The sequence below is a fragment of the Anopheles bellator genome, chromosome 1 (assembly GCF_943735745.2).
Source record: "Anopheles bellator chromosome 1, idAnoBellAS_SP24_06.2, whole genome shotgun sequence".
NCBI classification, from domain to species: Eukaryota; Metazoa; Arthropoda; class Insecta; order Diptera; family Culicidae; genus Anopheles; species Anopheles bellator.
Window position 1 is genome coordinate 2,652,815 of NC_071285.1, and position 27,659 is coordinate 2,680,473.

The window sequence follows — 27,659 nt, forward strand, 5'->3', positions numbered from 1 at the left end:
GCGCCCTCAGGTGGACGGGACCGGACCACCGCCTGGAATGTGTTCGGACCGATGAAAACAAACGCGTGCGGGGCCCGTGAGGCCAATACCGGGGCCGATGCGTTACCAATTTCGTGTTTTACGCTTGTGGCGGATTCAGTGGTAATAATCCAACACTAAGCAATGGCAGCTGCGATTCGATTTTCTTCCAAACCCAACGGTTTTCGCTGCCCGCGGTACCACGCTAAACCCAAGTTCACATGGTGGATGAAATTAATGTTACAATTTCCACTGGGCCACCCGAAGAAAAAACAAATGGTTTGTTTTTCTCGCTCGCTTGGTAAACATCACAAAGGAGTGTTTTTGGTTGTCGATTGTAGGTTTTCCCGCTTTCCCGCGATGGGATCGTCCAGCTCCGACGGTGAACCGGAACGCCGACAGCGAAAGCACAAAAAGAAGGAGAAAAAATCCAAAAAGTCCAAAAAGGAAAAGAAAAACAAGAAAGACAAGAAACACAAGCACCACAAGCGACACCGTTCGTCCTCCGAAAGCACCGGCAGCGAGAGTGATGCGTGGATGGAGGCACTGCCGGCCAAAGGCCAATCAAGTGCGGCCAGTGAAACGCCCGCCCCGGAACAGCAGCTACAGCCAGCGACCAAACTGGAGCGGGACGATTGGATGAATTCCATGCTCATTCCGACCTACAGCAGGGAACCGAAGAAGGAGGAGAAGAAAGTGGCCACCAGCGCTCAGTACGACCCCTCGACGAGCGTCAGAGAGCTGAACCCGCACTGGAAGAACGGTGGAAGTGGATTGCCCAGTTTTCGGAAGCCAGCCCAAGATGATGACGATGGTGACGACTATTACGACAGCCGGCCATTTAAGAGCGAACCGAAGCAGAGTGGTGGATTCGGGGCCGCCGGAGGGTGGAAAAAGAAAGAGGTCCCACAACAGCATGACCGAGTGCACGAGAAGCATACCGAAAAGGTGCAGGAAGAGACGCCTCCTTCGAAGGATCGTGACGAAGCATCCGGCGAGCGGCTTCTGACCGATGAACAGTTGAACGATTTGGGCGCTAAACTGATCAAAGCGGAACTGTTGGGTAACGTAGAGTTGGCGGAAGGTTTGCGGAAGAAGTTGCAGAGCGCCAAAGCTTACCGTGCTGAAGTGCAAGCCAAGAAACCACAAGAAGCAGCGGTCCAGAAGCGCCGATCGAACGATCAAGAATCGATCACTTACACAGTCAGCCGGGCGGTCAGCGAAACGCAGCGAAGTAAAGCGAAAAAACAGAAACGATATCAACAAAACCTTCCACCGGGACCGGACCTTGCGGATAAGTTCCGTTCGGAGCGACACGAGAACGCCAACATGGATGCCCAGTTCTTTAAGGTGTCCGCCAAGATGGGTGATGGCAAGCGGTTGGAAAATATATTTGACCACCACAAGGCGTCGGCGGCTGAGCCAGGGGCGTGCGAGGAACGGTCGGTGCAGGAGATGAACCAGATGAGCAAAGCCCAGGCAGACTGCTCACGGTGCCTACAGTCGGACCGATTTGCCAACGAGCAGCTCATCTCGATGGGTAAAAACGTGTTCCTCAGCATACCGAGCTGGAGGGCTCTGCAGCCGAGACACTGCTTCATCGTGCCCGTCGGCCACTATCCCTGCTTGACGCAAGTGGACGAAGACGTCCACCGGGAGATTGTGGACGTGTGCCAGGCGCTGGTGCAAATGTTCCGAAAGCATCAGATGGAGGTGGTGTTCTTCGAAACGGTCCGTTACCTAAACCGCAACCCGCACACGTACATTCAGTGTGTGCCGGCGAAAAACTACGAAATGGCACCGTTCTACTTCAAGAAAGCTATCCTTGAGTCGGAAACCGAGTGGGCAATGAACAAGAAGCTGCACAACGTGGACGGATTGAACGTGCGCCGCACGATACCGAAGGGCCTACCGTACTTTTGGGTAAATTTTAATCTTGAAAGCGGGTTTGCGCACGTCATCGAGGATCAAGAAGAGTTTCCCGTCACCTTTGCCACGGTAAGCTTCCCCGGACGTAAGCGGCTGACCGGTTAACTGATCGATATTTTGCCTTTCGTTTCTGATAGGAAACCATCGCAGGAATCCTTGGACTGGACACACGGGACTGGCGAAAGCCACGGAAGGAGATGAATCCAGCGCAGAAGGTTGCAGAGTTCAAGCGATGGTGGCAAGAGTTTGACAGTGTGCTGATCAAAGAATAAAGGATCGGCAGGAAAATAAAATCGAACACTCTCAATCATTTGAAACGGGAATGCAGTGTTAATTAAACAACAGCACTCAATTTAAACGGTTCGCACACCTATCTAAACCGCGGTGCACACGGACGGTGCCGGATGTACCTTTGACATTACTCGAATGTCAGTCACCTCGTTTCATTTGACACATCGCAAACGTCACGCCATCTTCGCTTCTTTCGATCTCTTTTTCCGGTTGCGCTTGCTAGTGAAAGGTGGGTTGAGTGGCGAATTACCATTTAAAAGAGCTTAAAAGGGTGTCTAAAATGTAGAAAATTCCTTTTGGGGCGTTACACATGACAAGCCGCTATTGCTCAAACTTGATTATGAACTGTTTGTCGCACGAAGGAGTCCTAAAATTCAGTCAAAAGTGCGCTTAGAACCTTGTCCCTTCTGCGGCAGGTTATGTCGTGCTGCAGTGTTGTCGTGTTATGAATGAATTAAACAACCCTTGCTAACTATTTGCTTCCCTTGTAGATGCCTGGAATCACCGTGAAGGACGTCGATCAAGACAAAGTGGTTGAGGGTGTTGCCCTTTTCCTCAAGAAGTAAGTGTGCACCGGAACGTCGGCGTGTCTGTTTACCCTTTTGCCTCAACGTGCGATTCTAACGTCACTCCGTATTGCCGTCTCTTTTGCTCGCTAGATCCGGAAAGCTGAAGGTTCCGGAGTACATCGATCTGATCAAGACCGCCAAGTACAAGGAGCTGGCACCCACGGATCCGGATTGGTTCTACGTGCGCTGTGCCTCGATCCTTCGGCGGCTGTACCACCAGAGCCCGTCGGGCGTCGGCTCGATCTGCCGCATCTACGGTGGCCGTCAGCGTAACGGTGTTCGCCCGTCTCACTTCTGCCGTGCCGATGGAAGTGCCACCCGCAAGGCCGTTCAGGCCCTGGAAGCTATCAAGCTGATCGAAAAGCACACCGATGGTGGCCGCAAGCTGACCAGCCAAGGCCAGCGGGATCTGGATCGTATCGCGGCTCAGATCGCGAGCAAGAACCGTGCCGCCCAGAAGAAGGAAGCGTCGGTGATTGCTCTGTAATGAGTGCGTTCCGTGAAGGCCCACAGGCGCCGCGTGAGTTTTGTGGATCGAAAGATAAGTTTATTATTACGGAATACAGCGACTAAACATCCGGCGATGCTGTGTATGGTGTAACTCCCCGAGCGTGTTATGTTTTGGCTGGCCAGTGAGAAATGCGCATGGGGTTTTCGTTTTCATACGGAGGAAAACCAATAGTTATTTGAATCGGCGTGCTGTGCTATGAACTGGCCGAGCTTCTTTCACGGTCAATGCAATGGAACGTTTGAATTATACACCTTTAAGAAAATGATACAAGTTTTCCAATGTATTATTATGTTTTTGCAAGGATGGCCAACAATGAATTCATGTTTGAAACGATGGTCTTCACTCAGCGCCCGTTGCAGATTGATCTGTAATTGAGTTGCGAAGACCTTGCAGTTGGGTCACAAACTCTTCCGCTTCGTCCAATCCGCACAGTTGCACAAACTGAAGCAGAGACATTTCGGGTGTTACGGGAGGTACTCCGTTCAGGATGGTATCGATCCGTTGTAGATCGCCTGGTTCGATTGAGTCCAACGAGTGACCCAATTCGTATTCCATTAACGCCTTGCAGAGCTCGTAGCGGTTGCAGATACACGAATGAAAGACAAGATCCTTGTCGTCCGCACTGGTTATGCCTTCGATGCCATTCTCGATGGCGTAGCGGAGTAAATGTTGGGCGAAATCCACTTGCCTATGAACGATAGCCGTCGCGAGCGGTGTCAGTTCGAGGCGGACAGTAAGCTTCGGTTTGTACTCCAGCAGTACTCGAAGCAACGGAATCGAGTTCAACTTGGCCGCATAGTGTAGCAGTGTGTAACCCATCGGGTTAAGCGCATCGATCATGGACGAATCATACTCGAGTAACATTTTCACCAGTTTCTCCGGATTGTGGATGGCCGAGCCAGCCGCTATCTGCACGGCCGACACTCCGATACTGTTGAGCGCCGTTGCATCGACACGAAGCTGAAAAAGACGCTCAATTATATCACGACGACCCGTCATGACCGCCGTGTGGAGCAATCGATTGCCACCGGCACCGTCCACAAGGTCCAGCAGCGAGGCGCCGCTTGCGTTGCGCAGATCACGCGCCACGCTTTCGTCAAACAGATACCGTCCGATGGCACTATCGGCCGCGTTGAGCAGCGAGAGATGAATGGCAGCCATCCCGCTCGAGTCGGCCAGCAACGGATTGGCTCCGTTTTCCACCAGCAGCTTCACCAACGATAGCTTCCCATCCGGGAAGCACTTGTGAAGCGGTGTTTCGTCGGAGCTATCGCCGTAATTGACGGTGGTTGTCAGATCGATGGCAGCGCCTGGCGGTAGAATGTCGAATAGGCAGCTAAGGTCCTCGATCTGCCAGAAGTGCCGAGTGCTCGGGGAAGCTGTAGTAAATGTGGCGTACACAACGGGGTACTCGCTAAAGAATCGGCCAATGATTAACTGCAGTACCGGGAGATTCTCATGTAATGGTGCAGAAACGTTCAATTGATCGGTACAGGCCAGCACAGGCCCCTGGTCGAACGTTTGGCCGATGGCTGCCAGTACCGAGACGGTTACGCTGACCCCGGCAGCGTCGATCGTGCACTGGTGCCACTGCATCGCTTCCAGCAGGTCCGTACAGCCTTCCACCCGTTTAATCATAGTCCGGGCAGCGGATTGCAAATCGACCGCCAGGGCTCCCTTTTCTCTTTTGCCGGAAATTATGACCATGGAACAAATCTCGAAAACTACGCCCCGCAGAATGCCAACACCGTCGATCGTTCGTGCCGTTCGTCCATGGTCAAGTATTTCGTTCATGATTTGGGGGGCATTTTTCCACACGGCACAAATCAGCGCGGTGTCATCGGTTGTCGGCTCCTCAACGAATCCGATTGCCGCCCATCGCTCTAACACGTCCAGTGCCAGCGCAAAGCGATCACTTTCGGCTTCTGCTCGGAACTTGAGACGCCTTTCCTGCAACTTTTCCCACACTTTGGTGAGAACTGGTTCGTTAGATTCCAAAATCCCCACGTTCAGGACCCTCGGACTGTCCAGCCAATCGAAACCAAGTCTCTGCAGGGATCGAATCATCCGGCCCGATACCGTACCGTGACGGAGAGCTAGCGCGAATGGGTGGTCCACAATCTGTCCGAAAATGGCACGATTGACTTGTGTCACTGTGTCCAGCAGGCGGCTTTGCCCGTACCTGACCAGAATAAGCAAAGTCGTTCTCTCTTCACTTTGGTCACTAGAACATATAACATCGACCGGAACTCCAGCATCGAGCAGGAACCGCACGCACGGCCAGTGTCCCCGAAGTGCAGCTATTTGCAAAACGGTAGCAAGTCGGACCGGGTTAGCTACCGGGTGGCACTGCAGCAAGTGCCGCAGTATTGGCAAGTGGCCCCTACGGGCCGCCATACGGGCGCATGCTTCGAATGCCGCCGGTATGTACCTTCGGTACGCTTCCTGCTCCAACAGGTACACGGTGGCGGTATAGTTTTTAGCTTGGGCCGCCGTTACCAGCATAAATCCGTACGCACCGGAGTCGAGTTCAACTTTGGCCAGCAGCTGCGCAAAAAAATCGTCCCAATGTGCGATGATCGCTAGCAGCAGTGTCGCGGCGTGTGGCACGGGTGTTCGGGGCAGCAAAAGCTCGGCGATCGACCGAACGCTGTACAGCATCGCATCACCCAACGGACCTCTTCCGTCCGCGTCGTGGAACCGATCGAAGAACGGTAGAATCTCGCGTATGCTTGTTTCATTCCCGTGCTCGATTAACTTCGACAGTATCCGATGCCGGTTGGCGGCCGCCAACAGATGAACGAAAAGGTCCGTCCGGCGTACGGAGGCCATCAGTTCGGGCCACCGGAAGAGAGATTCACGGATCAGACGATCACCGGCGCCGATCGAACGATCGAAAGCCGACTGGAAGTCGTACATTCCCAGCGCCACCTCTACCTGGTGAGCTGGGTTGTTGCACATGTCGGCAAAGCCGCTAAAGTATCTGTCCAAAAACTGTACGATCGCGGGTTTCACGGTGCACGGGTTGACCAGTGCGGTCAGTGGATGTAGACCGCGCGTGACGCTCGCATCATTGGGCGAGCAACAAAACTGACTCGTTATTTCACTCCCAGCCTGCACCAGGGCGTGTATCTGCCGCACGTCGTCAGTACGGAAAGCGGCCATCAACTGTTCCTGCTCCTCGACCCAACGGTGTGTGTCGGCCACCGTTGGAAAGCTCTCCCCCAGCACATCCGGCTGCATTGCTCGATTTGTCTGCTTGTCGAACAGCCGGATTTCGGTGTTGGCGATCACGAACGCGTTGATCACGATCTTTTCCATCGAGCTGTCCGTCAGGAGGTTGTACGAGAGCGGATCGTGGGCCAGGCAGTTCCGATAGTTCGTTCCCTGGATCATCGGGATGCGGTGCTTCAGGTAGTGGAAACTGTCCCCAAAGTATCCGACCGCCACCAGCATCTCGCACAGCTCGAGCTGGCAGTACTCTACGGTGGCCAGCACGTGCGGTGGAAGATCATATAGCTTGCGGGACAGTGCGTCAACAGTGCGCAGGTGATTCGCCGCCAGGATCCCTTGTAGTTCCGTGCGACAGCCATCAAACAGCTCCTGCAAACGCTCTCGATCGCGCTTGAGCAGCCGATTGGCGCTTTCCTCGTTCCAGCCGAGCCGGCGAGCCTTACAGAATGCTTTCAACACTTTCCACTTGTTGTCGACGAAGAAGATGTTATCGTAGTACGGTTTCAGGCGGTTGTTCAGCTCCTGCAGTGCCTCGGGGTCCACGCGATCGGCGATTCCGATATCCTCCGCCAGTTGACGCGTATGCACGATGTAGTCGAATTCCTCGACCGATTTCAGTGCCGCGGCGCCAATCTTCAGGATGCCAGCCGTGACGGACGGGTTGTAGTGCACCAGCCGCCAGTCCATCCACTCGATCGTCATGGATTCCACGTGGTGCGTCTTCCAGGAGGAAAATATTTTACTATACATTTTGTTTCCCCAGCGCATCGTAACCTTCCACGACAGCAGGCGCCGTACGCTGGCCAGATCCGTGCTGGCAATGCACGCTTTCGCTACGTCCCCGTACGAGAAGCCATCATTCTCGGTGACAAACTTTTCTACCTCCTCGATGATGTTGTCCTTTACCTTCAGTTGATGCTGAAGCAACGCTAACGGAGTCGTACTTCCGACCGGACCGGTGGACAGTTCCGTCAGAAGCTTTCTAAATTCGTCAAAGTGCTTCTTAACCTGCCCGAGATAAGCTTGCTGTCGCTCGGCCAACGCTTCTTGATCGCCGGCGTACAGCACCAGCGATCGCAGGCTCTCGATCGTGCCGCATCGGTACAGCAGGCCATAGAATTCGTTCCGCACCTCCATGATCACGGTGACGTACAGTAGCTGAAAAGCGGCCCGCACCACCAGAAAGTTATTGCTGACCGTTTTGAACATCTTGCTCTCATGTTCCGCACCCAGCAGGAGCTTTTTGAGCGAAAAACTGTGCGACAGGATCTCCCGCAGCTCCTTGCTGATCGTTGGGAACAGCTGCGTCAGCATGATGCCCATCGATCGCTCCACTTTGCCCGGCAAATTCGGAGTGTTTTTCGTGTTTTTCACCGTCTCTCCGAAAACTTGCACCACGCGCTTCATACAGGCCGTCCGCACGGGCGGCTCGACGTCTTCCAGAGCAGGAATTTGGTTACAGTAGAACGCCATCTTGAACAGAGAGTAAAGTTGTTTCGTCCGAACGTACCGTTTCAGCAGCATCCGCACCACCCGACGATCGGTGAACGTGAGCAGGTGCCGCAAGTCAACTGTTTCATCCGAAATGGCCTCTGCCACCGTGATCTCAACCGGTAGACCCTTCCTCCTTCCCGATGCCAACCGGTTGCCCATGTTTTGTGCGTTTCCCAGGTGCGGTACACGCTCGCGGATCGCCTCGATCAACCGATCTTTTCCCACGGTGTCCAGCGGGTTGTGCTGATTAAGCAGCGCGATCAGTTCGTTCTCGGTCGCCACGAGATGCCTTGCTACCGCTTCCAGCTGACGGCACACCATCCGCAGCACGTCTATCACGAAGCACTTGTTCACCACCAGACGGTACTCGTGAAACTGCGAGGCGTTCCGGTAGGTGGAAATGAAGATCGCCACACAGAACACCGCTTCCTGGAGCGGCAGATGGCGCAGGAAGCGTTTGTGTTTGAGAAAGTACAGATGATTGTGGATCACTTCCAGTCGATGTAGCAGACCATCGTCGACATCGCCGTACGCCCGCGTGTCGTACTTTTCCTTCACAACACGCCAGCAATCGGCGACGGTGGCCACCTGGCGCCTCCATTCGTGGGGATCTTTTACGCCCTGCCAATCGCCCGCCAGCTGACGGTAGCCGTAATCGGACAGCAGCCACAGCAGATAAACGCGCAGCTCCTCAGGGAGGACAACGCTTTTCACGTTGATCCGCACCAGTGCGCTGGCCACGCTCCGAAACGTGTCCTGCTCGTTCCAACCCGTCAGAGAGAGGTACAGCCGGAACACTACCAACGAACCACATTTCATCATCCGATAGCAACCGGTTGCGTCATCCAAACCATCGATTTGAATTTTTATCAACTCCTGCACGAGCTCAAGGTCACCGGAGGCCCGAGCACACTCGAGTAGCCGGTTGCCCTCGCCGTCACAAAGATCACCGTCGACGAGGCCGCTCGCAAAGAGGCGTTTCACCAACGGGACACAGTTGTCCCCGGCCAGCTTCACACACAGGTGCACCGGTGACTCACCGTACAGTTTCTCGAACTCCAGCACAGTCTCGATGGTGGCCGTTTCGAGACACCGCTCCAACGACAGCTGATCGCCCGTCGTGATGGCTTCAAACAGTGTGCTGATCAATTCGTCCGGCATGGCTGAAGTTCTGCTGCTTTCTGAATTACAGTGTGGACGTTCTTCTGAGCCGCGTGCCGGTTTGTACGCATCCGTGACGCGCAACTCGAGTGATGCGTGAACGCCAATCAAACGCGAAATCCCCGCCATTAACCTCTATCGGTGCGCCGGTATTCAATTCCCGTCTCTTTCTCTCTCGCGAATCCCGCGAGAAACGCGAGACAAGCATTTGCGTGTCGCGACGTGCCTCGCCGTATTGTGGTGCGTTTAAGAGTCTCACATTTTGTGGAAACTAAATGAACTGATCTTTTTTAACCATATAGCATTAGTGTAAAACGATCAAGAGTTTCAAGCAACGATCGGGATCGCGAAAGAGTGATGTCGATTATTGGCAAAAAATAATGCGTTTAATTTCGTGCAATTTCGTGGAAGCTCTTATCCTCGCGAATTCATGGTTCTCGATCGCGTTCACGATGCGCCACGAGTCAACGGTGGACCTGTGTAGTAGTGGTTGTGTTTACTTTCGTTTTCAAGTGCAATCGCGGTGCCGGCGCCGATAAATAGGCTACTAACAAAAAATGGTTCCATTTTTATTAAGCTCTAGCGTTGCGTTTGCTTTTCGGTGGCTCTTCGCATGCATTTTAGTGTTCAGCATATTAATCTTTAAACGAAAGATCGTGACTCATCGTAGCGTTAAGATTGGGAGCCAAATATAACATCGTAGTCCGGTTAAACTGGTTTTGATCTCCCGCATTTGGGGGCTTTTCCCCAATGAACGGGTTTACTCCATGATCCCTCACTTGTAATAGGACCTGTTTATAAAACTTAAGACAATTCTCATATGCAAGTGGGCTCGATTCTGTACTGGAAAGGTACACATAATTGAAATGGCTGGTACGTGAGTCATGAGTTTATTGTCACCGTAAATCGCCGACGATCATTGCATAGTCCTGCTATCAACGATCAGCGTTTCACTCTTTCAGCCAGTCGAGCAACAATGGTGTGAAGTAAGTGATGATACAGTCCGCTCCAGCCCGACGCATGCTCACGAGCACCTCCCAGAGTACGGTTCTCAAGTCGAACGCGCCAATTTTACCGGCGTTCAGCAACATAGAGTACTCGCCCGACACCTGCCCCCGGAAGGGAAACAAAGGTCCATTAGCGCTGCACCTACGACACCTAACGGATGCATTACCTGATAGATAAACAGTGGCAACTCCGGGTAGTCATCTTTCACCTGCTTCACGATATCGAGATAGGCCATACCGGGCTTTACCATCAGCATATCCGCTCCCTCCTCAACGTCCCGTTTCTGGCAAAGGAAGAGTAAGGCGCAATATTAAACTCTCGATACGCGATCTCCGAAATCGAACCAAATTGCGTACCGCGGCCCGTTTAGCGATTCCCTTCGATCCCGGTGGCAGCTGGTAGCACTTTCGATCGCCGAAGGCCGGAGCCGATTTAGCCGCATCTCGGAAGGGCCCGTAGAACCCGGAGGCGAACTTTACCGAGTACGAGAGCACCGAGCAGCGGTTCTCCAGATTGTGTTCCCGAAGCTGTCGCTTGATCGCCTGTATACGATTGTCCATCATATCGGACGGTGCTACGATGTGTGCGCCCGATTGTGCGTACGCGAGCGCAATCTCCGCAATCCGTTTTATGCTGGGCTCGTTATCGATAGTGCCATCCACCGTCAGCACGCCGCAGTGGCCGTGGTCAGTGTACGGGCACAGACAAACGTCACACGCGATCAGCAGATCGGGAAATGCTTGCCGCAGGCGGGGCAGAGCCCGAATCACCGGATTCGTCGCACTATCAGCCCCCGTGCCGGTCGAATCCTGAAACGGTTCAAGTGGTTGAGTGAATTACAAAACTGCAGCTCTGCGTGCATTTGGCGCAAATCAAATCGTGTCGGGTCAGGGGCTTATCACCGCGACCTGTTTTATCACCGTGGACTTGGCTCACCTTCGGCATTTGATCAATCACGCCAAAGAGAAGAATTGACTGTAGGCCCTTCGCGACCAGTGGCTGAAGGTGAGCCAACAGTTGGTTGGCTCCGTACCGCGCCACTCCCGGCATGCTTGGAATGTCTTGGACAGCTTCATCGTCTTCACTGGAAATCAACAAGGTTTGATCGCGATCGTTAGGATTGAAATTAGGCAACCAATAGGCAACACTAGTACATACACCAAAAATACTGGATACATCAAGTTGTGCGTATCGATGGCCACATCCTGGCACTGCAGCTTGCGTAGCGTAGGATGGAATATGCTGCTGTGCAGTTTAATCAGCGCCATTGTTTCGGAATCAACCCCCTATCGTGGCACTTCGGTGTCGTTCACCACGAGCCCGGAATGATAAGCGAGTTTCGACTGACTGCTCCACCGCGCCGTGGATTTCCTTTAACTTACCGGAGAACCGGATTGTGTAATGGTACATCCGTAATCGAACTTTCGGCTGTGTGCGCCAAACGCTTTCTAAGTGCGTAGCACGTGCGCAAAGCCTCACTACTACCACGGAGCGGAAGGCCGCACTTTTTGCACAAGTCTGCCGCCTGAAGTTAGAATGAAATGGCTTTCAAAATTAACTAACGCACTTAATCGACAAATCCTGTTCCTTGTTTTAAGCCAAGGATGCTGTAAACTACTGCCCGGACCTACGGCCAGTACCAAAAAACATTAAAACGAAAAGTGCAATGCGAATGTTTGTAAACAGTCCACAGTGACAAAGGAGTGTGAAATATTTCAACTACGAACATTTACCGTCGAATTGGCAGGATTTAAGCGAAATATTTCGACATTCGAAACCGATCCGTGAGCGATGTGGTATAAACTGGCTCCTGGGTTGTTTACACGCTACCGGTTTATTGTTTTGGTGTCATCTTTTGCACAGTCTTCACGGCAAACAAATTAATCTGTTCTTAGTTTAATTCGCTCGTCTCTCGTCAGTTCATAATGGCTACACAGGTAAATGCTGCCGAACTGCTGCAGCAGGCCCTCAGCTCCAACATAATCCCCAACCAAGAGTTTCTACTGCAAGGATCCATCCTAGATTCGGCTGCGGAGAACTTGCTCCACCGGTAATCCTTGGTGCCACCGGCTTGTTGCATTTACTAAATGGGCATTTTATCTTGTAGGTTGCGAGGACTTTGTGATAATGTTGATGCAAGCACCGAAACTTTTAGCGATATCGAAATGTGCTTCAGTCTCAAGCTGCCAAGTGAAAAGGTATTGAACGCCGAAATTAGTCGTAAACTCGAGGCGTTTGTTAACGAGATAATCTTTGTATCCGTAGACCCCCGTCATGACCGTGCGGGTAAGGCGAGCGCAAGATGTCGAGGCACCGCTCCAGCTACGCTACATTGGCCAACCGGAGCTAGGCGATCGAACACGCCCAACACTCGTCAGAAGCAGTCTCGACATCGCGTGCACCCCGCACGTAATCGATTTTCTCACCGAAATGGGGTTCCGGTTGGACTTTGAATACTCGATGAAGGGTTACATGTTTCGCAAAGGCCGCATGAAGATAACGGTGTCGAAGATTTTGAAAAACATGACCGAACCCATCTCGCAGAGCTATCTGGTCGAGCTGTCCGTTCTGGCACCAAAGGGACAAGACGCAATTGCGGAAGATATGCGCATTTTCGCCGAGCAATTGAAGCCTCTCGTGCAGTTGGAAAAGATTGACTACAAACGGTTCGCCCAAATGCCGTAACACACAGGACCGAGGGTAGGTTTTACTTATAATCTTGATTTATTCAAAAAGGATGTATAACAGTTCATCAATAAAAGCGCGTTCGCAAACGTCGCACAATCGGACAAACAAACAAAATATCACAAAAGAATATGGTAGTAGATGGAAACCTATCAAATGGTGGTCTGTGGTTTGCTTTTAAATATTGTCAACATTCTCCGAGCAGAGCGTTCTTGGCACAACTAATCTTCGTATCGAACCGGTCTAGCACTTGTAAAATAACCACCGAGCGAAAACCACCGGACCCCCCGGTAGAGTGACGCAGTAAAATCACAGTTCGAGTAGCGGTTTTGTTTTGTGCTTGGGTCCTCGCCCCTGCAAGGCCGCCCCATTGCCTATGATCGATTGGCTCGCAGGAACTCACAGAAACCTCTAGTGGCAGGCTGTCGCGGTACTGTTCGGTGGCCCATCAGTCGAGCTCGGAGCAGCGCTAACCGATGATCCAGCACGATCGCCAAGGCTAGTGGACGCGGAGGGATTTATAGGTTCTGAAACGAGCAGCAGCAGCGGTCAGGCACAAAGCTACAGAACACAAAACGCGCGCACATCGCGGCCCATCGCTGCTAGGGAGCGGGAGAAACGAACACAGGACAGGCAAGGCTTCACGAGGAACATCCTTATTCAGCGGACCAATGGATGGATGAGTGTGAATCGGATGGGTGTGTTTGGAGGCCGAGTATTAGTGCAGGGTTTGATAATTGGGTCGGGAAGTACGCTAAAGGAAATGTGAAAGAAACAGTAAATGATACGTAAGCGGGTGAGAAACTGAAGATGATTGGTAAGAAGAAAACGGGTAAACTAAAACCGATTGTCACATACAGAGGAAGGACAGGGCGTTGAGTGGCTCATGGCGCAAGTTTCGGCTGAACACACACCCGGAGATGCACGGAGACAGCGACAGAAGTAGAAAGTGAAAGAAAGAAGAAAGGAGAACATGAAAGATCACGATCACACACAATCACGATCCACAATCAAACCAGTCAGCTCCTTCGGCTACTCCTGCCCATTACCTTGCTGAAGACAGCGCGCCGTGCAGATCACCTTGTTCTGGTGCGCTTGGAAGTTCTCCATGTTCACCTTCATCGACAGGTGTCCGAACAGGAAGTACCCGAGGCCCATGCCTCCAACGACGGCCACGAAAAGGTAGCCATTGTAGATCATCACCGTTAGCATCAGGGCATAGCCGAGGGCCGAGTGGAACAGAAAGACGATCGCTTCCGCGAGCAGCGTGCCAATCTTTTTCGATAACGGTCCGGTCATACGGGGCCCATTACCGGTAGCCCCTTCGAGCGATAGGAGCGTGGCACTTTCGCTCGGTGGACAGGATGCGGCACGGACACGTTCCCGGGCCGTCCGTGCGCGCACTTTGGCGCCGTGGATCTGAAAAGGAAACAAGTGGGTAAACATGATTCGCAGCTGATTCTCTCCGTCGCGGATATCAGATCACCGTTTTCGCCTCTGAATTTTATCTGTCCCGCTCCACTTCGGACCGATAAGATTCCCGGCCCTCCAGCAATCGGTCAATGGCCTGCGGCGACACACTGCGCTCAATTAGCGTCCCTTACCTTAAATGCCTCGTAGGCGATGGACAGTGCGGTGAGCGTCAGACAGAGGGCAACCATTGCGCCGGTCCCGTTGACGGTCAGCCCGGTGAAGAACACATCGCCCACGTTCGAACCCCACCAGAAAGTCATGTGCATCATATTGGCGTTGCGTCCACAAGTGGGAACCTGCCGGACAAGAACGGACAACTGAACTGAAGGAACTCGAGAACGGAGGCCGTGCGTCGCGATAACGCGCGTTGTTTGCGTGGACAATGGGCGGCGTTGGTTGATAAGGTTGATGCGTGACGGGTCGGCCTGTTATCGTAATGTTCATTTAAACTGTTCCACCGCTGGAACGGTTCCGGCTACCATTCGGTGGCCCCGTTTTCGTGCCAATTGATTTTTTCTCAGATTCCATTTCACTTGAGTCAGGACGAGGACAGCTTTTTACGAAGTAGATGGGTTAAAGACAAGGCCACCAGCCGTTGCAGCCCAAACACGGCACCGAGCGGCAGAGCGCCTCTCGAATTTATGTAATAATCCATTACACCGCAGCGCGCTTGGTTGGTCAATCGGTGAGCGGTCAGACTTACCTACCGTGCGGCCTGTTTCTGAAAGTGGCACGATTCACTGCGTTCCGTTGTCGCGGTTGCACTGATGCAGGTGCAGCAACGAGTTTAGGGTGTGCTTCCCGGAGCCGATAATCATCCGCGCAGCATACGGAATGAGATGCAATCCGGGACGTGTCTGTATTCGTGACGCGCTGGCGGCAGGGTACGAAAGGGCACTTGTGGCGGCGTAAAACCCAACGCAGTTTCTTCGACACAATAGAAAACGAACACTGTCAACGAACAATTGTTTCAGCCACTTCCCGCAGAATGACGATGCTGTTGATCGTTGAGGTAGCAACTTTCGTGGTCGACAAAGCGATCATCCGCGCTTTTCGCGAGATCAGCACGATCTACGCGAACACCAACGAACAAAACAAACGCAACACGAATCCCCGCCACCCTGACGAACTGGACCCGTTTCTCCACTGTAACTCCCCACAAACCCACGAACCAAAACAAGTTTACCTTGAGCATCTGACAGAACGCGCACACACAGAGGCACACTCACGTGTGTTTTCACTTTCCTTCAAAGCTTCGGCCAGCTTCGGCTGGCTGCGTACGGTTCGCGGTGGTTAGGATGCAGCCAAAGCAGCACCAAAAAGCACGTTTTTAAATTTGAACTGTGATTTAAAATAAACACCGTTGACTGTTGCTAAGGTAGTGCTATTAGTTAGCATTTCTACGACAAGATTTGTTTATGTTCCGCGAAATAACGAATCTTTCCCAATGAACGAACAACTAAAGCAATGTGGATAATTACTCGGATTCAACCGGTGTCTAAGGTGGGTACTTAAATCATCTGTAAAATAATCTGTGTTTTTTGTCTTCGGAAACTGAACTACTTTACAGATAGCAGACACGAAATTGAATTATACTATGTGATTGATTGAAACATAAAGATTATGATTTCTGAACGGCAGTGCGGTAGCTCGACGACGAACAAAATCACACATCGCTATCATCGTGTGTCCCGGCTGAGCAAATGAAAACGGTGCCAAATTTTGTCGCAACGCACAGTGTTCGTTATGGCAATAAAAATTTTAATCGCTGATTAGTTGGCTACCGTCTCTAGTGGCTTGTGCCACATAAAAATAAAACATTGTTAGCATTGTTACCGTATGAAGTCAGTTGCCGAATGAAATTGTTCACAAGAATATTACAAGTTATATAACTGATCGAAACACCGCTAAACTTCCGCCTTGCCAATTCAGTCTGGTTGAGGTCACACTGAAAGGAAGCAGGAGCTGGAATCCCGATCGGAATTATCAGTAGCCCCCCAATGACAAGCTTGTCAGTTGCGACATATTGGGAAATGATGTCCGTTCATGCACCTCTTATCTTTGAATAAATTTCACATGACATTACAGAGTAAAGTAGGTTAAATTTTTTCACCAGATTATGTTTATTATACGTTTCTTTCCCAATACGAAACAGTCGTTTTGCGCTGTTATTGTTCCACAAAAGCCAACAAAACCTAAACAACATGACCTGTGGCACGGGACGGCCGGTATGCGGTATTTTTTTCAGTTAAATTCGTTTTAATTATAAAACAAAACCCAACCGCGCGGCCCAGACTTGCTGGACCCTCCTTGCGGACCGCGAGCATCTAAGTCTTTTCGAGCGTTCCGGCTTCTAAGCACCGAGGAGTACGAGCGCCTCGCATCATCAACGTGATCCCGCCTCTGACCCCCTGGCATGTAATCGCTGGAGGGAAGAAGAAAAACACAAAGACTTTAAAACAAAATTAAAGGAAAACAATATTGTGCTGTCAAATCATGCTGCTGCCCGTGAGCCGGGGGCCGGGCGGATTCGACAAATGCCCCCGTCAGCGGGTTCCGATCCTTTCGCGAAACCAGATTATAAATAGGTGGCCAGTTCGACGGTGCTACCGGTCAAAACGGTACATCCGGCCCGGCACCGACACTCGATCCCGATGCACGTTTGCCAAAATTGATAACAAAACTACAGTAGGTAGCAAAAACGTAGCCTTGAGTGGATCTTGCTGAAGATTAGGTAATTATCGGACAAAACCAACGCTTCGCATGACTCGGTTTTCCCAGAACATAGAAGTTCTTTTGATGAAGATGATAATGGCAGTTTGATAATGACTGCTTGATGGTGGCCTGTGACCGATTGTTTCTGGATGCTTCAAATTGCACGCTTGCAAAATTGCTTTTAAATGTGTTAAGAGAGCTCACAGAATGCGACCAATATTCAGGTCTCACCCGGGGCCGGCAAGTGCCCGCCCGGTGTTCTCACAACCCTTAACGTTTCCTCTTATCAAAAAATTCGATTCAGTGTACAAAATGGCGACAGCTTTTCGTGGGAGCACCGCGACGACGGTCGTGGTCGTCGAGTCCCATCGATTATTATTGATGTACCAAATGGCTAATTGCTGCCGGGGCGTGAACCGTGGGATCCGTGGGTTCGCTCACAGGCAGGTTCAAAATTGCGCCACCACTGCGATGGGGTTGTTCCGGTACTCGTCCGTTCGATAAATCACCTCACTCCAGCAAGCATCAGGCATCGACTCCTCCACGGTGCTGCGATATGCGCCTAAAGCCCTGGGAGCCCCCGCCATTATCTGCCGGCTCTGGCTGGCTACACCCTTAATCGATCTCCTGGAAATTCCTTCTGTTTGTCAGGTGACGACGTGTCGACAGAAATTAGTCTCGAAGATACTACTTCCCGCCCTTGGGGGGGGGGCCAAACTCGACTTGCCAAAGCGCACATATTCTTGAGAAAGAGTATTTCTTTTCACACGCCAAGGCGACGCCAGCAGGGCCTACAAACAAATGAAATCAAAAAGCGCTCCATTTCATGCGACAGGTTGAAGATAAAGGCCAAATCGTATGAAGCCATCATTTAAAATAATGATCCGATGATGGGCGTAATGATTACGCAATTGGCCGTGAAGTTTTTGTCATGCATACTAACTTCAAAAAGTTTCTATCTGTAAATTTATCGTTTAAAGAATTTATTTATAGCGTAGTTCAAGAGTAATCAATCTATTGGACAAACAAGTAAGCTTCTACATTTTTCTAGAACTGTCTAATGGACCCTACCTTTTCCCGGACCCGCACCGGTTCCGGTGGTTTGCGGCCTGTGCCCTTGTGCCGTCTGGACGTCTGGATGTTGCCGATCGTACCACCCATTGATGTGATGGCGAGGTGGTCGGTGTGACTCAACCGACAGTTGTTAATTCAATTATACCCTTTCGCGTACGGATTTTGAGCTAAACGTCAAGAGCGGCCGAGCGGGGCGGCCTTATCAAACGGAAACCGAGAATGGAGAAAGCGAATTTGGCTTCGGTTTGGTTTCTGGCGCTGAACGAAATCTGCAAGCTAATTGTTGGGCTGTAGGGCTGATTGAGTGAACCTGTTGTTCTCCGGCGGAACGGAGGCGATTAAAACTTTGTGTAGTAAGCGCCCAATCTTTGAACAATTATTTTGCTCTCTTCACTCTATTGCTTACGAATGATGCAACGGCGCTGTCTCTGGACCGCAGCCGGAGTCGAAAGTGTTGCCCCTCAGTTGGTCCGTGGGGCACCGGAACTTCTTGCCGTTGGCGGGTAATTGGTTCGCTTGTAATGCGATACGGAGGATATGTCGCGTCGGGACCGCGACAGGGAAATTCGAGACAAGAAAGAAGAAAAAAGAACGGCCCGGCCCAGAGACACTGTTGGGAAGGCGCACATCCCTAACCCGTTAATTTGTTGGTTCAAGGACAATTTGAGGGCAGCCGAACAGCCGAGGCGGCTTAACGCTGGCGACTCGTCGCGTCTCTGATTCAATTAGTGTGCTTAGTGAAAGTTTTATTGATTTTCGAGCGCATTGGCATTGGGCAAGCCGTTCTAAGAACGATTCAAAATGAGAGCAACCATGTCGAAGTCTACTAAGATTGGCGGCTGTCATTTACTTTTGGGGCTTACTACGTCTTTACTTAATACGTCCAAATAACTCAAGCAAATCGGTGGATCCTGGCTGAAAAAATGATCCTGAACGGAAAAACAATCAAATAAGCACCAGGACCTTCAGAAGCATCAAGCTAATTAAGAAACTCTGCGACGATTTAATCGCATCGGTTTGTCAACCCATCGGTCGTTCTCATCGTTGCTTCTTCCGTCGGCATATGATCATGGATCTCGTATTTCGGGATCAAGCGAAAGCTGGAGGCAAGAATCGTACGCCTCATTCTGAGCCACCATTTTCCAACTATCGCCCGCGAATCGCACCCGAAAACAGTGGCCACTTCGCTTCGCTGATCCTACCACATCGGCCGTGCGGAGAAAACCCAATAGGACCTCGAAACCGATACACCGGCGGGGCGGGGAGTGAAAGTAAAAACACGATGGATCAAAAAGTGATAATGTCCAATCGATCGGAGGCGTAAAATAATTTCATAAACCCACCTCTCTTTGCAATAAACAGGGGGCCACACCAATATTTATATGGACGCGCGCTCGACGTTACGGGCCGATGGTTTCGGAGTGGTCCGGAGAGCACCCGATTTGGCGGGGCGCAGATCATAGAATAATAAATTCGAATGAATTTTCCGTTTTATGAACGTAACCATTTCACTCGCTCGTATTTCACTTTCGAGCCCGAGGCGCGTGATCGAACTCGGGAGAGCTCGAAAGTGACCTCAGCTCAGTGCTTTGAGCGATCTATAATTTCTTTCGTACGCAAAAAATACACGGGAGTCTAAGTATTTTTGAATGATGCTTTCGTAATGTTAATATTATCTTTTATTTTCATCAGGTTCCTTTTAGAACAGTGTGTTGCTATCTATACGTCGTATTGGCACTTGATTTACTTTGTTATGTTTTGTTGTGTCACCGCGTTTGTTGCAATCTGTTTGTATACATAAGAGTTTATAAGTATTTGCTTTGTCTTAACCTTGATATGCTACCGGGGGGAGCTGCTCTCCCATTCAGGGGGAGGCGCTCCGTTTGGCCCCGGGACTTACGCGCTACGAAGGTGTTTAAATTATCGTTACTATCTAAGGGTGTGTACTATACTATCTTAACGTTTGATTCCGTTTTCTTTTAGGCACTTGCAGTTCACATTAGGTTCCCTATTATTGTTGATTAACGTTTCCTGTATTGGTTTCCCGAAACTCCCGCGACCGCGGCCGCGCTGCTTGCCTATTGCGGCTTCCATCAAACTACTCCTGCTGCTCTCCGCATTTGTCCGCCCCTCCAATCTGCGCTCCTCTCTCTCTGGCTCAAACATCAAACCACAAACTATACAATTCCTTAATCCTTACTGGGAAGCTACATTAGGCGTAACGTAATGTTTTCGACATTACAGATCAATGCCAAACTGCTGCGCCTCTGTCAAAACGTTTACGGGTCGGCCGAGGCGTAAACCCGAGCGGCAGACAGAGGATAATTTACGTTCTTATTTGCTGGTATAGCAACAAAATCGGAAAAAAATAAAAAAAAACATATTCAGAAATCAATTAAATTCTCTTCTATTTTCTCCGACATTTCGTTTCTATATTTTTGCTGCCACACGAAGCGTCAACGGTTTGGCATTACAAATTAATTTTACGCTAGTTTCTACGCCTCATGTAGCCCCCCAGTTAGATCCTTTTCGCAAACGCGTGCACTCCGCCGTTCCATTGGCCGAAAAAAAGCTGGACAAAAAACCTGGACACCCTCCTCCTCCGAGAGGCCGTGACCGTGGCACAATTCACCGTTACACGGATTCCGATGCGCAATCAAACCTCCCAACTGGCCTGTCCGGAAAGAAGGGCAGAGGGACACGCCTGCCTGTGTGGGGCGATGTTTGTATTGGGGATTTGAGGGACCGCCGAGGGGACGGCAGCAAAAAATACGGGGCCCAAACGCATTTAATGCTGACCCGACGCTTCCTTTCGGCCTGAAGGTGTCTGATGATCACCGTCGTCGGTGGCGGTATAGGGTGACCACCCTTTTTCGCGCTGGCCGCGCCATTGACATCGCCGCCGTGTGCACGCATAGCCTCTTGATTGGGTGTGGGGAGGGGGGTCTCGTGTTCGGACCCAGGCGTACGGTTACACAGCGCAGCGCACCCGGCCAGTTGGTGGGTCACAGCACTATTCCCGGTCGCGGTGTTGTTTTGTTTGCACTTGCAGCAAACGCCAATCACTGGCCACCCAACCTGCAACACCGGCGGGTCGGTCGGTCGGCCGGGCTAATTATAGAATTCGCTTCTAATGAGAACTCGCGAAACAAAAAAGCCAAGCGAAAAAGGTGCATGATGCAAGCAAGAAACATAAAACCCGCTTGGAGGTGCATGGCCACAGTCCCCGGTGGGCCCCGGAAAAGGTAAACAGCACACACAAAAGGCGGATCGATCGGATCTCGGTTCGGCGTGGTCGGGGACATTAAAATATCCGCAGGGCAAAAGGTTTTTTGGGAATTCCCCACCACGGCCATAAACGATGGTAGAAGGTGCGAAGGGACCAGTTTACCCGTCTCGGGGCCGCGAGCCGGTCCAATCTCAATAATCTACTCAAATCTCTCGGTACACGATCACCGCGCGGCCAGTCGCCTACCCCGCCCCGGTGGCAAACATACCTGTTGGACCCGAGAAATACGGATCGAACATTGACTACTTGAACTTCGTCCAGCGCCACCGTCCGCAAAGGCTACCTTCGCTTAAGGGGTCACCCAAATAATGCCCTCGCTGGCACCTGCGCTGGGGGATTCCCGGTGCTTAAGCGATGCTACCCGCCTGTGGACGGAGAGGAGTGTGAAGGGCGCGCATGGATGCAAGGATGACAGAAGCAAAAATGCAGACGAATTAAGGATTGCTTTGGCAGATTAGTCGTCACCCTTTTTCCCCGATGAGAGCCGATTCATTATGTTCATTTACATAAAGCACCCGACCGGTCACCGGGACCAAACCAGGTGCACAGACCGCCCGCAAGTGGACCGGAAAATACGGGGACGATGGAGACACTTGCCCCGCTGGGTTTGATCGAACTCGTTGCGCATCGAACGACGGTGTTGCAGGTTGTCCAGAGTGGCTTTGTATAGCAAAAATATCACAATCCAGTTAAATTACAACAAACTACATTTAAATGGCCTTTGAAGACACTCGCTCCCTCTCTCCCTCTCTCTCTCTTTCTATCTCTAAATGATGATCGTAATCCTAATGGGACTAAAAGCTAGGCAGGCTAGAGTTAGCGCCGAGGTTTGAAATCTCAACCGACGACTAGCGATGGGCCACGGGAAACTGCTCCCGCAAGGGCGGTGGCCGCTGACGACGCCGAGTGGTGCTGGTGGTGGTCATCTTCCGGCTCCTGCTGCAGCCACTTCTCGACGTACTTACGGTTGATGTTGTACTTGCTGGCAACCGCCCGGTAATCGGCCCGGCAGTCCGCGTCGCTCTCGATGGCTTGCTGCTGCTTCACTTCCGGCCGCACCGAGTGGGAAGGCTGCTTCGGTTGCTGCTGCTGCTGCTGCCCGTTGCTTTCCTCCTCCGGTCCACTGTAGACGGATGAGATCGAGGTCGAGCTGTCGTACCCCGAAACGGGCGAAGCCTGCGGTGAACTCCAGGTCGGCCGGGCCGTTTGCGTGGCCGTCGGTGTAGCAGCGGCGCCGCCGACCGGATACGGCCCGGTCTGCGGGCCACTGGCCGTTTCGTAGAAGCCGTGCTCGTAGAAGCCGGGTGACGAGTTGCTCCAGATGATCGGAAACGGATGGCCCGTTGGCGCTGCTTTACCAACCGTGAGGGACTCGCTGATGGCGGGTGATTCGCGAGTCGAATCCTTATCATCGTCCACGGCCAGCGCCGAATCGCGCCGCTGGCGGTGCTGCTGCTGCTGCTGCCGGGCGATGTGATCCTCGTCGCCACGCTCTTTGCCCTCGCCCTCGTCCTCTTTCTCGTCGTCTTTGTCGAGCAGATACGGTTTGAAGAGTTTGATCGATTTGGGCGGGCGACTCGTTTCGGGCGCCAACGGGGCACCGCCCACCTCGGAGGAGGATCGTTTACGATCGGCCCGGCGACAGGACAGATCCCACGCCTCCTCCACTCCCACCTCGGGCTCGGGCTCGGGCGCCACCGTTGTCGTCGGTGGGTAGACCGGCGGGTCAGCCTCATCGTTGACGCTGATCTCCTCGTGATCGGAGGCGCTCGAGTGCGGGCGCTGCTGATGGTGATCGTACAGCAGCAGCTTGGACGACATGGCAGGCGAATGCGGGCCGGGCACGGCGTACGGGCGGGACAGATCGATCGGATGATCGAAGCGGTGCACTGCGGCTACCTGCGCCGCAGCTACCACCGCACGGAAGTGGCTGTAGTACTGGGAGTAGTAGTTGGCCGCCGATGACGGCTCATTAGGGACCGTCGCCGCCGCCCCCAGCAATGGCACAGGCGAAAAGATGACCGGCGGTGACGATGATGATGGCGATGACTGTTGGTGCGACAACTCACCACCAGATGGCACTGCCGTGGGGAGAGGTGGCCGCCGCAGACTGGCTGACGGCGAGCGTGCCGGTAGCGACGCAGAAGATGGCGACAAAGCGGAAAGCGCCGATGACGACGACGAAGCGCCACCGATGGATGACGTGACGGACAGTGGCGAACACTGTCCAGGCGGAGGGGGCGGAAGCGCCCCCTGGGAGACGACCGTCGGGTGGAACGCCAACGGATGCTGCGGCTGCATGTGGTGGTGGTGGTGATGAGCGTGATGATAGGCCGCCGCCGCCGCTGGCAACCCGGCCGCCGTTAAACCCTGATGGTGGTGCGCCCCCTGCAGATGATGGTGGTGCGGATAGTGCAGGTGATGCTGCAGCGGCAGCGGGTGAAGCGGATGGTGCGGGTTGTGGTGCTGGTGGTGGTGGTGACTGAGAAGACTCATTTTCATCGATGCACCACCACCCGACGACGAAGCCGTCGGCAACGACGAGGATACCACGGAGGACGAGCCGCTTCCGTTGTTGGCCGAACTGCTGCCGACGGCACTGCCGCCGTTTGCCACCACCGAGCGCAGGTTCGATTCGACCTGCAGCCACTTCTGTATCTGCCGCCGGTGGATGCCATACTTTCGGGCCGTGGCCCGCTGATTCCCCTTGCAATCGCCATCGTTTCGGTACGAGTCCAGCACCTGCAGCTTAAACTGCGGCGTGAAGATACGCCGGGAACCCATCTTGGCAGACGACGAGCTGTGGTTTCCGCCGGGCGGTGATCCTGTGGCCGATCGGGCTACGCCCGGTTCTACTTTCACTGTGTCGCTGCTACCGCAACGCATCATGCCGACAACGACCCCCAAACCGTGGGCCATCTCGGTCGTGCTAGTTCCGCGGTCTCCTGCTTCGTCCTTCTCTGGCTGCTCCTGCTGCTCGGTCGGTGGTGAAAAGACTTTGTGATTTCTGCACATTCAGAGTTCACAGGCGCGGAGTGCTGCGATGCTGCTGCTGCTGCTGCTGCAAACCCTTCCACACACTTGACAAACTAACGTTATATGCGGTGCGCCACTAAAAACTGGCACGGAACACAGACGCACCGGCGGGGGGGAAAGGCACTTTTGGCGGGGCAGGAGGAAGTTTTGCGTCCTCTAGTTTCGAAGGCACAACCGAAGGTAGGTTTGCGGTACCGATTCTTTTGCACTCCTTTCGCTCTCACATCGAGTAGGCACATTCGTCACTCCGGCGGCAACTGTCAAAAACAACGCTCACGGCACGTCACAACAACACTCCGAGCCATGAGGGCGCCCTCATGGAGGCGCCGGGTACCGGGTCTCGCACTGTGTGTTGGGCGGGGGGCGGCCTTACATCCCCTCGCACTGAAATCTGCACAAAAGTACTGGAACCAACGTGGACGAACTGAAAGCGTGTGATTGGCGGCGGCACTTGATAAATGTTTGACGTTCCGTCGTGGCACTTGGGTGAACTAAGGGAAGAAGCGTGTCGGAAACAGTATGCGGCCACTGCGATCGAGGTACGGTAGCGGAGTGAAAAAATCCCGGACTGTCCAACGGAACGGAACCGCGTGAGCTGCCCACAGAAGAGGTGAGTGGCTCTGGCTGGCGACGAGCGTGTGCGTGCCTCTCGCCTGCTGTTTCAACGAAGAACTGGCCACCGCGAGATCGGCATTCCGCCGCGCGGCCCTCGCTCGGTCTCTCGGTGTGTGCGTGAAGCGGTCGGTCGTGGCTCGGGTCGCACTGCTCGCACCAACACACCGCACGTTCGTGTTGATTCATTCTTCGCCTGTCACATGATCGTACGAGCCAACCTTCCGAGTGCGAGAGACAGAGAGAGAGAGCGAGCTTGCGAGTGTATGTGTGGCGAGTGGGCGACCGAGTGCAGGTGGCCCAGCGGAACGTCCGGGGCGACGGAAGGGAAGCCACCCTCGATGGAAGAAAAGGCCAAACCTGACCCGCCACGGAATGCGACGGGCAAGGTGTGTGCGGGGAGACGGGGCTCACCACACGAGACAGTGAGTCGGGCCTGGCAGAGTGTGCGTCGGCGAACGCGCCCACATCCGTTCCCCGGCGCTTCGAACGCGAGTCACTCGGTCTGACTTGGCCGGCCAAATTGGAGGAGCGCAGCGTTGCCATCATCATGTCGCACCGACTGATCGGAGCTCGGTGTGATCGGCAGCCCCCCCGCGCCCGCTAAAGATGATTTATTTTTGCACTAATTTATCGCGCGAGAGCACCGTGCGCGCTCGGAACGATGTCCACTAAAAATAATCTGTGTTACACCTTTCGTTTGCCACACACAGGTTACCATCGGTCCCCGTCGGTGCGGGGCGGGTGGACAGGAAGGCAAGTGACGCATTTCGGCGGTGTAAGAGAGTTCCGACGACCACATAGCGAGAGGGAGAGAGAGCGAAGCTGACGCTCGATTCCGAGAATGGCTGTGAACCGGGCGCAGACGTGGCAACGTGGCCGAGTGCGAGAGCGAGACACTCGGTCTCGTTCGTTCTGTGTTCGATTGATACTGGTGCGGTTCTGCTCACCAACACCAACTCGCCCGCGCGGCGACGATCCGATTGCGGGCGATGTGATTGTCGAGTTTTGCCTTCGTCGGCCCATTCGCCGCAAGATCGTGTGTGCGGCGCGGGGGGCCTTAAAACTGATTCTCATTCGCACCAATACACGGGCGCGCGGTAGAGCGCAACAAGCGACCGCCAGCCAGCAGCCAGACCAACACCGGACCGGACCAGACAAATTGTCGCCACGAACGGCGGACCGGGCTCTCTCGGGCCAGACAAAGCGTCGCGCGGATCGGGCGCGGCAGAATGCGCGGTGCGCTGGAAGTTGCGGCGACGGCAGATGATGGCTCGCTCTCTCTCTCTCTCTCCGGACCAAGCGTTTGCGTATGTTTTTTGCTCTTCATTCGATTGCGTTCGATGACGGAGAATGAGCCCGTGGTCCTCCCCACGCACCCCGCCACACACGCGGAACACACGGAGCTCTAATGGACGGGATAAACGCCGAGGCGCGCGCGGAGCCGATGTTAAATACCAATAACGACCCCAACGCGGCCACACGGCCTGTGTCTGGGGTTCGATTATTCGAGAAATAAATCACCCCACAACATGGGATAGATAATCATTCAGGCCGGGGACGGGGTTAAGGAACCGGAGGCACCGTCAAGTGATTCTAGGTAGGTACCGCTCACCATTCCCGCCGCCGGCACAGATTATCTAATTGACGTCTCCGATTAATACCCGTTTTTTCCAGCGCTGGGCGCGGTCTCTGGGTTGCAAATCCGATTCTAAACCACAGCCTGTGGCCGACGGCCACCATTTAGAACGGGCACCGGAAACGACACCCACTCGCGCGCCCATGCTGCCAGCATACGGCGGCCGCACCCCACATTATGCACCGTCAGCAGCAGCGATCTTGTCGCACGCGGTCAGCCAGCCAGCCCGACGCCATGATGGCTGCGCTGGATCACTCCCGGCCGGGATTCGGATTTCGCTTCTCGCCGCTTGCGCGGGACTCTCTCACTAATGACACCAGAATCACGTTTCGTGTCGTGTGTTTTCTTAACTGCCACCGCGCTTCTGTTTATTTTCTTTACCGATCCGTCGAGGGATGAATCCTGCGCCCTAAATCATCGTTCGGGAAGAGACTTAAAAATAATTGTAACCCCAAAAAACCGGGGCAACCCGCCCGTTACGGAAGTGGGTCCCGGTTTTTGGCACAGCGCACTGCTGGGGATTATGCTACCGTCTTCCTTTGGCCCTTTGTTCCTGCGCTCATCTTGCCTGGCTATGGCGCACCATTATTTTTGGTAGATAGTCACCCGGTTTTGGCAGCGCCACTAGTTGTTGCTCACCCATTAGAAACTCGGTGTCGCGGTTGGCGCATGCTTCTCGCGGCGCATGGCGCTGACTCAACGCTGAACAGAATCACGGCGGAGTGCTAATGCCACGGTAATCCACCGGATATTCTAACGGCGCTAGGTTAGGGTTGTATCTCCGCTGTCAAATGCATTTCGGAGGGGTTATTTGACAGCTAGGATTTTCCACATTTGGTTGCTCCGTCACCACAAACTACTAGATCGGAAGCAGCGGACGCGGATCGAGCCTCTGCACAAACATCTATCGCTTGTCAAACA

General features: G+C 53.1%; 7 protein-coding genes across 10 annotated transcripts; 3 read left to right on the top strand and 4 right to left on the bottom strand.

Moving 5' to 3' along the window:
- The first annotated feature begins 339 nt into the window (after positions 1 to 339).
- Positions 340 to 2,219, top strand: LOC131215009 (CWF19-like protein 2 homolog). The gene is made up of 2 exons (XM_058209377.1): positions 340 to 2,016; positions 2,085 to 2,219. Exons 1-2 carry the CDS (start codon positions 379 to 381, stop codon positions 2,217 to 2,219), a joined length of 1,773 nt encoding a protein of 590 aa, XP_058065360.1. The 5' UTR covers positions 340 to 378.
- A 186-nt stretch (positions 2,220 to 2,405) lies between these two features.
- On the top strand, positions 2,406 to 3,408 carry LOC131206572 (small ribosomal subunit protein eS19A). Its single transcript, XM_058199174.1, has 3 exons — positions 2,406 to 2,467; positions 2,730 to 2,800; positions 2,898 to 3,408. The coding sequence occupies exons 2-3, from the start codon at positions 2,730 to 2,732 to the stop codon at positions 3,292 to 3,294; spliced, it is 468 nt and encodes a 155-aa protein (XP_058055157.1). The 5' UTR covers positions 2,406 to 2,467; the 3' UTR covers positions 3,295 to 3,408.
- A 159-nt stretch (positions 3,409 to 3,567) lies between these two features.
- Positions 3,568 to 9,207, bottom strand: LOC131206613 (uncharacterized). The gene has a single exon (XM_058199229.1). It carries the CDS (start codon positions 9,205 to 9,207, stop codon positions 3,658 to 3,660), a length of 5,550 nt encoding a protein of 1,849 aa, XP_058055212.1. The 3' UTR covers positions 3,568 to 3,657.
- Positions 9,208 to 9,800: 593 nt separating this feature from the next.
- Positions 9,801 to 11,869, bottom strand: LOC131206141 (delta-aminolevulinic acid dehydratase). The gene is made up of 6 exons (XM_058198571.1): positions 11,598 to 11,869; positions 11,374 to 11,512; positions 11,152 to 11,299; positions 10,572 to 11,024; positions 10,382 to 10,498; positions 9,801 to 10,316 (listed from the first exon to the last, which is right to left on the bottom strand). The coding sequence occupies exons 2-6, from the start codon at positions 11,481 to 11,483 to the stop codon at positions 10,158 to 10,160; spliced, it is 987 nt and encodes a 328-aa protein (XP_058054554.1). The 5' UTR covers positions 11,484 to 11,512; positions 11,598 to 11,869; the 3' UTR covers positions 9,801 to 10,157.
- A 213-nt stretch (positions 11,870 to 12,082) lies between these two features.
- Positions 12,083 to 12,999, top strand: LOC131209119 (mediator of RNA polymerase II transcription subunit 18). The gene is made up of 3 exons (XM_058202111.1): positions 12,083 to 12,265; positions 12,323 to 12,413; positions 12,481 to 12,999. Exons 1-3 carry the CDS (start codon positions 12,141 to 12,143, stop codon positions 12,898 to 12,900), a joined length of 636 nt encoding a protein of 211 aa, XP_058058094.1. The 5' UTR covers positions 12,083 to 12,140; the 3' UTR covers positions 12,901 to 12,999.
- LOC131209128 (uncharacterized) lies at positions 12,917 to 15,497 on the bottom strand. Of its 4 annotated transcripts, XM_058202139.1 has the most exons (5): positions 15,077 to 15,497; positions 14,505 to 14,669; positions 13,950 to 14,319; positions 13,759 to 13,802; positions 13,380 to 13,654 (listed from the first exon to the last, which is right to left on the bottom strand). In XM_058202139.1, exons 2-5 carry the CDS (start codon positions 14,640 to 14,642, stop codon positions 13,619 to 13,621), a joined length of 588 nt encoding a protein of 195 aa, XP_058058122.1. In that variant the 5' UTR covers positions 14,643 to 14,669; positions 15,077 to 15,497; the 3' UTR covers positions 13,380 to 13,618. The 4 variants fall into 4 exon arrangements, with proteins under 4 accessions (XP_058058114.1, XP_058058107.1, XP_058058130.1 ...); XM_058202131.1 differs by lacking the exon at positions 13,759 to 13,802 and having other exon boundaries at positions 12,917 to 13,427; positions 15,081 to 15,497; XM_058202124.1 differs by lacking the exon at positions 13,759 to 13,802 and having other exon boundaries at positions 12,917 to 13,427.
- A 6,791-nt stretch (positions 15,498 to 22,288) lies between these two features.
- On the bottom strand, positions 22,289 to 24,466 carry LOC131206618 (atrophin-1). Its single transcript, XM_058199235.1, has one exon. The coding sequence runs from the start codon at positions 24,464 to 24,466 to the stop codon at positions 22,289 to 22,291; it is 2,178 nt and encodes a 725-aa protein (XP_058055218.1).
- Between the last annotated feature and the right edge of the window lie 3,193 nt (positions 24,467 to 27,659).

Excerpts from the sequence above, each read along its gene's own strand:
- LOC131215009 (XM_058209377.1), top strand. The coding sequence starts at position 379 with ATGGGATCGTCCAGCTCCGACGGTGAACCGGAACGCCGACAGCGAAAG. Across the intron at positions 2,017-2,084 it reads TTCCCGTCACCTTTGCCACG|GAAACCATCGCAGGAATCCT; the intron begins GTAAGCTTCCCC and ends CGTTTCTGATAG.
- LOC131206572 (XM_058199174.1), top strand. The coding sequence starts at position 2,730 with ATGCCTGGAATCACCGTGAAGGACGTCGATCAAGACAAAGTGGTTGAG. Across the intron at positions 2,801-2,897 it reads GTTGCCCTTTTCCTCAAGAA|ATCCGGAAAGCTGAAGGTTC; the intron begins GTAAGTGTGCAC and ends TTTGCTCGCTAG.
- LOC131206613 (XM_058199229.1), bottom strand. The coding sequence starts at position 9,207 with ATGCCGGACGAATTGATCAGCACACTGTTTGAAGCCATCACGACGGGC.
- LOC131206141 (XM_058198571.1), bottom strand. The coding sequence starts at position 11,483 with ATGGCGCTGATTAAACTGCACAGCAGCATATTCCATCCTACGCTACGC. Across the intron at positions 11,025-11,151 it reads TGATTGATCAAATGCCGAAG|GATTCGACCGGCACGGGGGC; the intron begins GTGAGCCAAGTC and ends GAACCGTTTCAG. Across the intron at positions 10,317-10,381 it reads TGCCACTGTTTATCTATCAG|GTGTCGGGCGAGTACTCTAT; the intron begins GTAATGCATCCG and ends TTCCGGGGGCAG.
- LOC131209119 (XM_058202111.1), top strand. The coding sequence starts at position 12,141 with ATGGCTACACAGGTAAATGCTGCCGAACTGCTGCAGCAGGCCCTCAGC. Across the intron at positions 12,266-12,322 it reads GCGGAGAACTTGCTCCACCG|GTTGCGAGGACTTTGTGATA; the intron begins GTAATCCTTGGT and ends TTTATCTTGTAG. Across the intron at positions 12,414-12,480 it reads TCAAGCTGCCAAGTGAAAAG|ACCCCCGTCATGACCGTGCG; the intron begins GTATTGAACGCC and ends TTGTATCCGTAG.
- LOC131209128 (XM_058202131.1), bottom strand. The coding sequence starts at position 14,642 with ATGATGCACATGACTTTCTGGTGGGGTTCGAACGTGGGCGATGTGTTC. Across the intron at positions 14,320-14,504 it reads TCGCCTACGAGGCATTTAAG|ATCCACGGCGCCAAAGTGCG; the intron begins GTAAGGGACGCT and ends TTTCCTTTTCAG. Across the intron at positions 13,428-13,949 it reads GGCGCGCTGTCTTCAGCAAG|AACCTATAAATCCCTCCGCG; the intron begins GTAATGGGCAGG and ends TGCTCGTTTCAG.
- LOC131206618 (XM_058199235.1), bottom strand. The coding sequence starts at position 24,466 with ATGTGCAGAAATCACAAAGTCTTTTCACCACCGACCGAGCAGCAGGAG.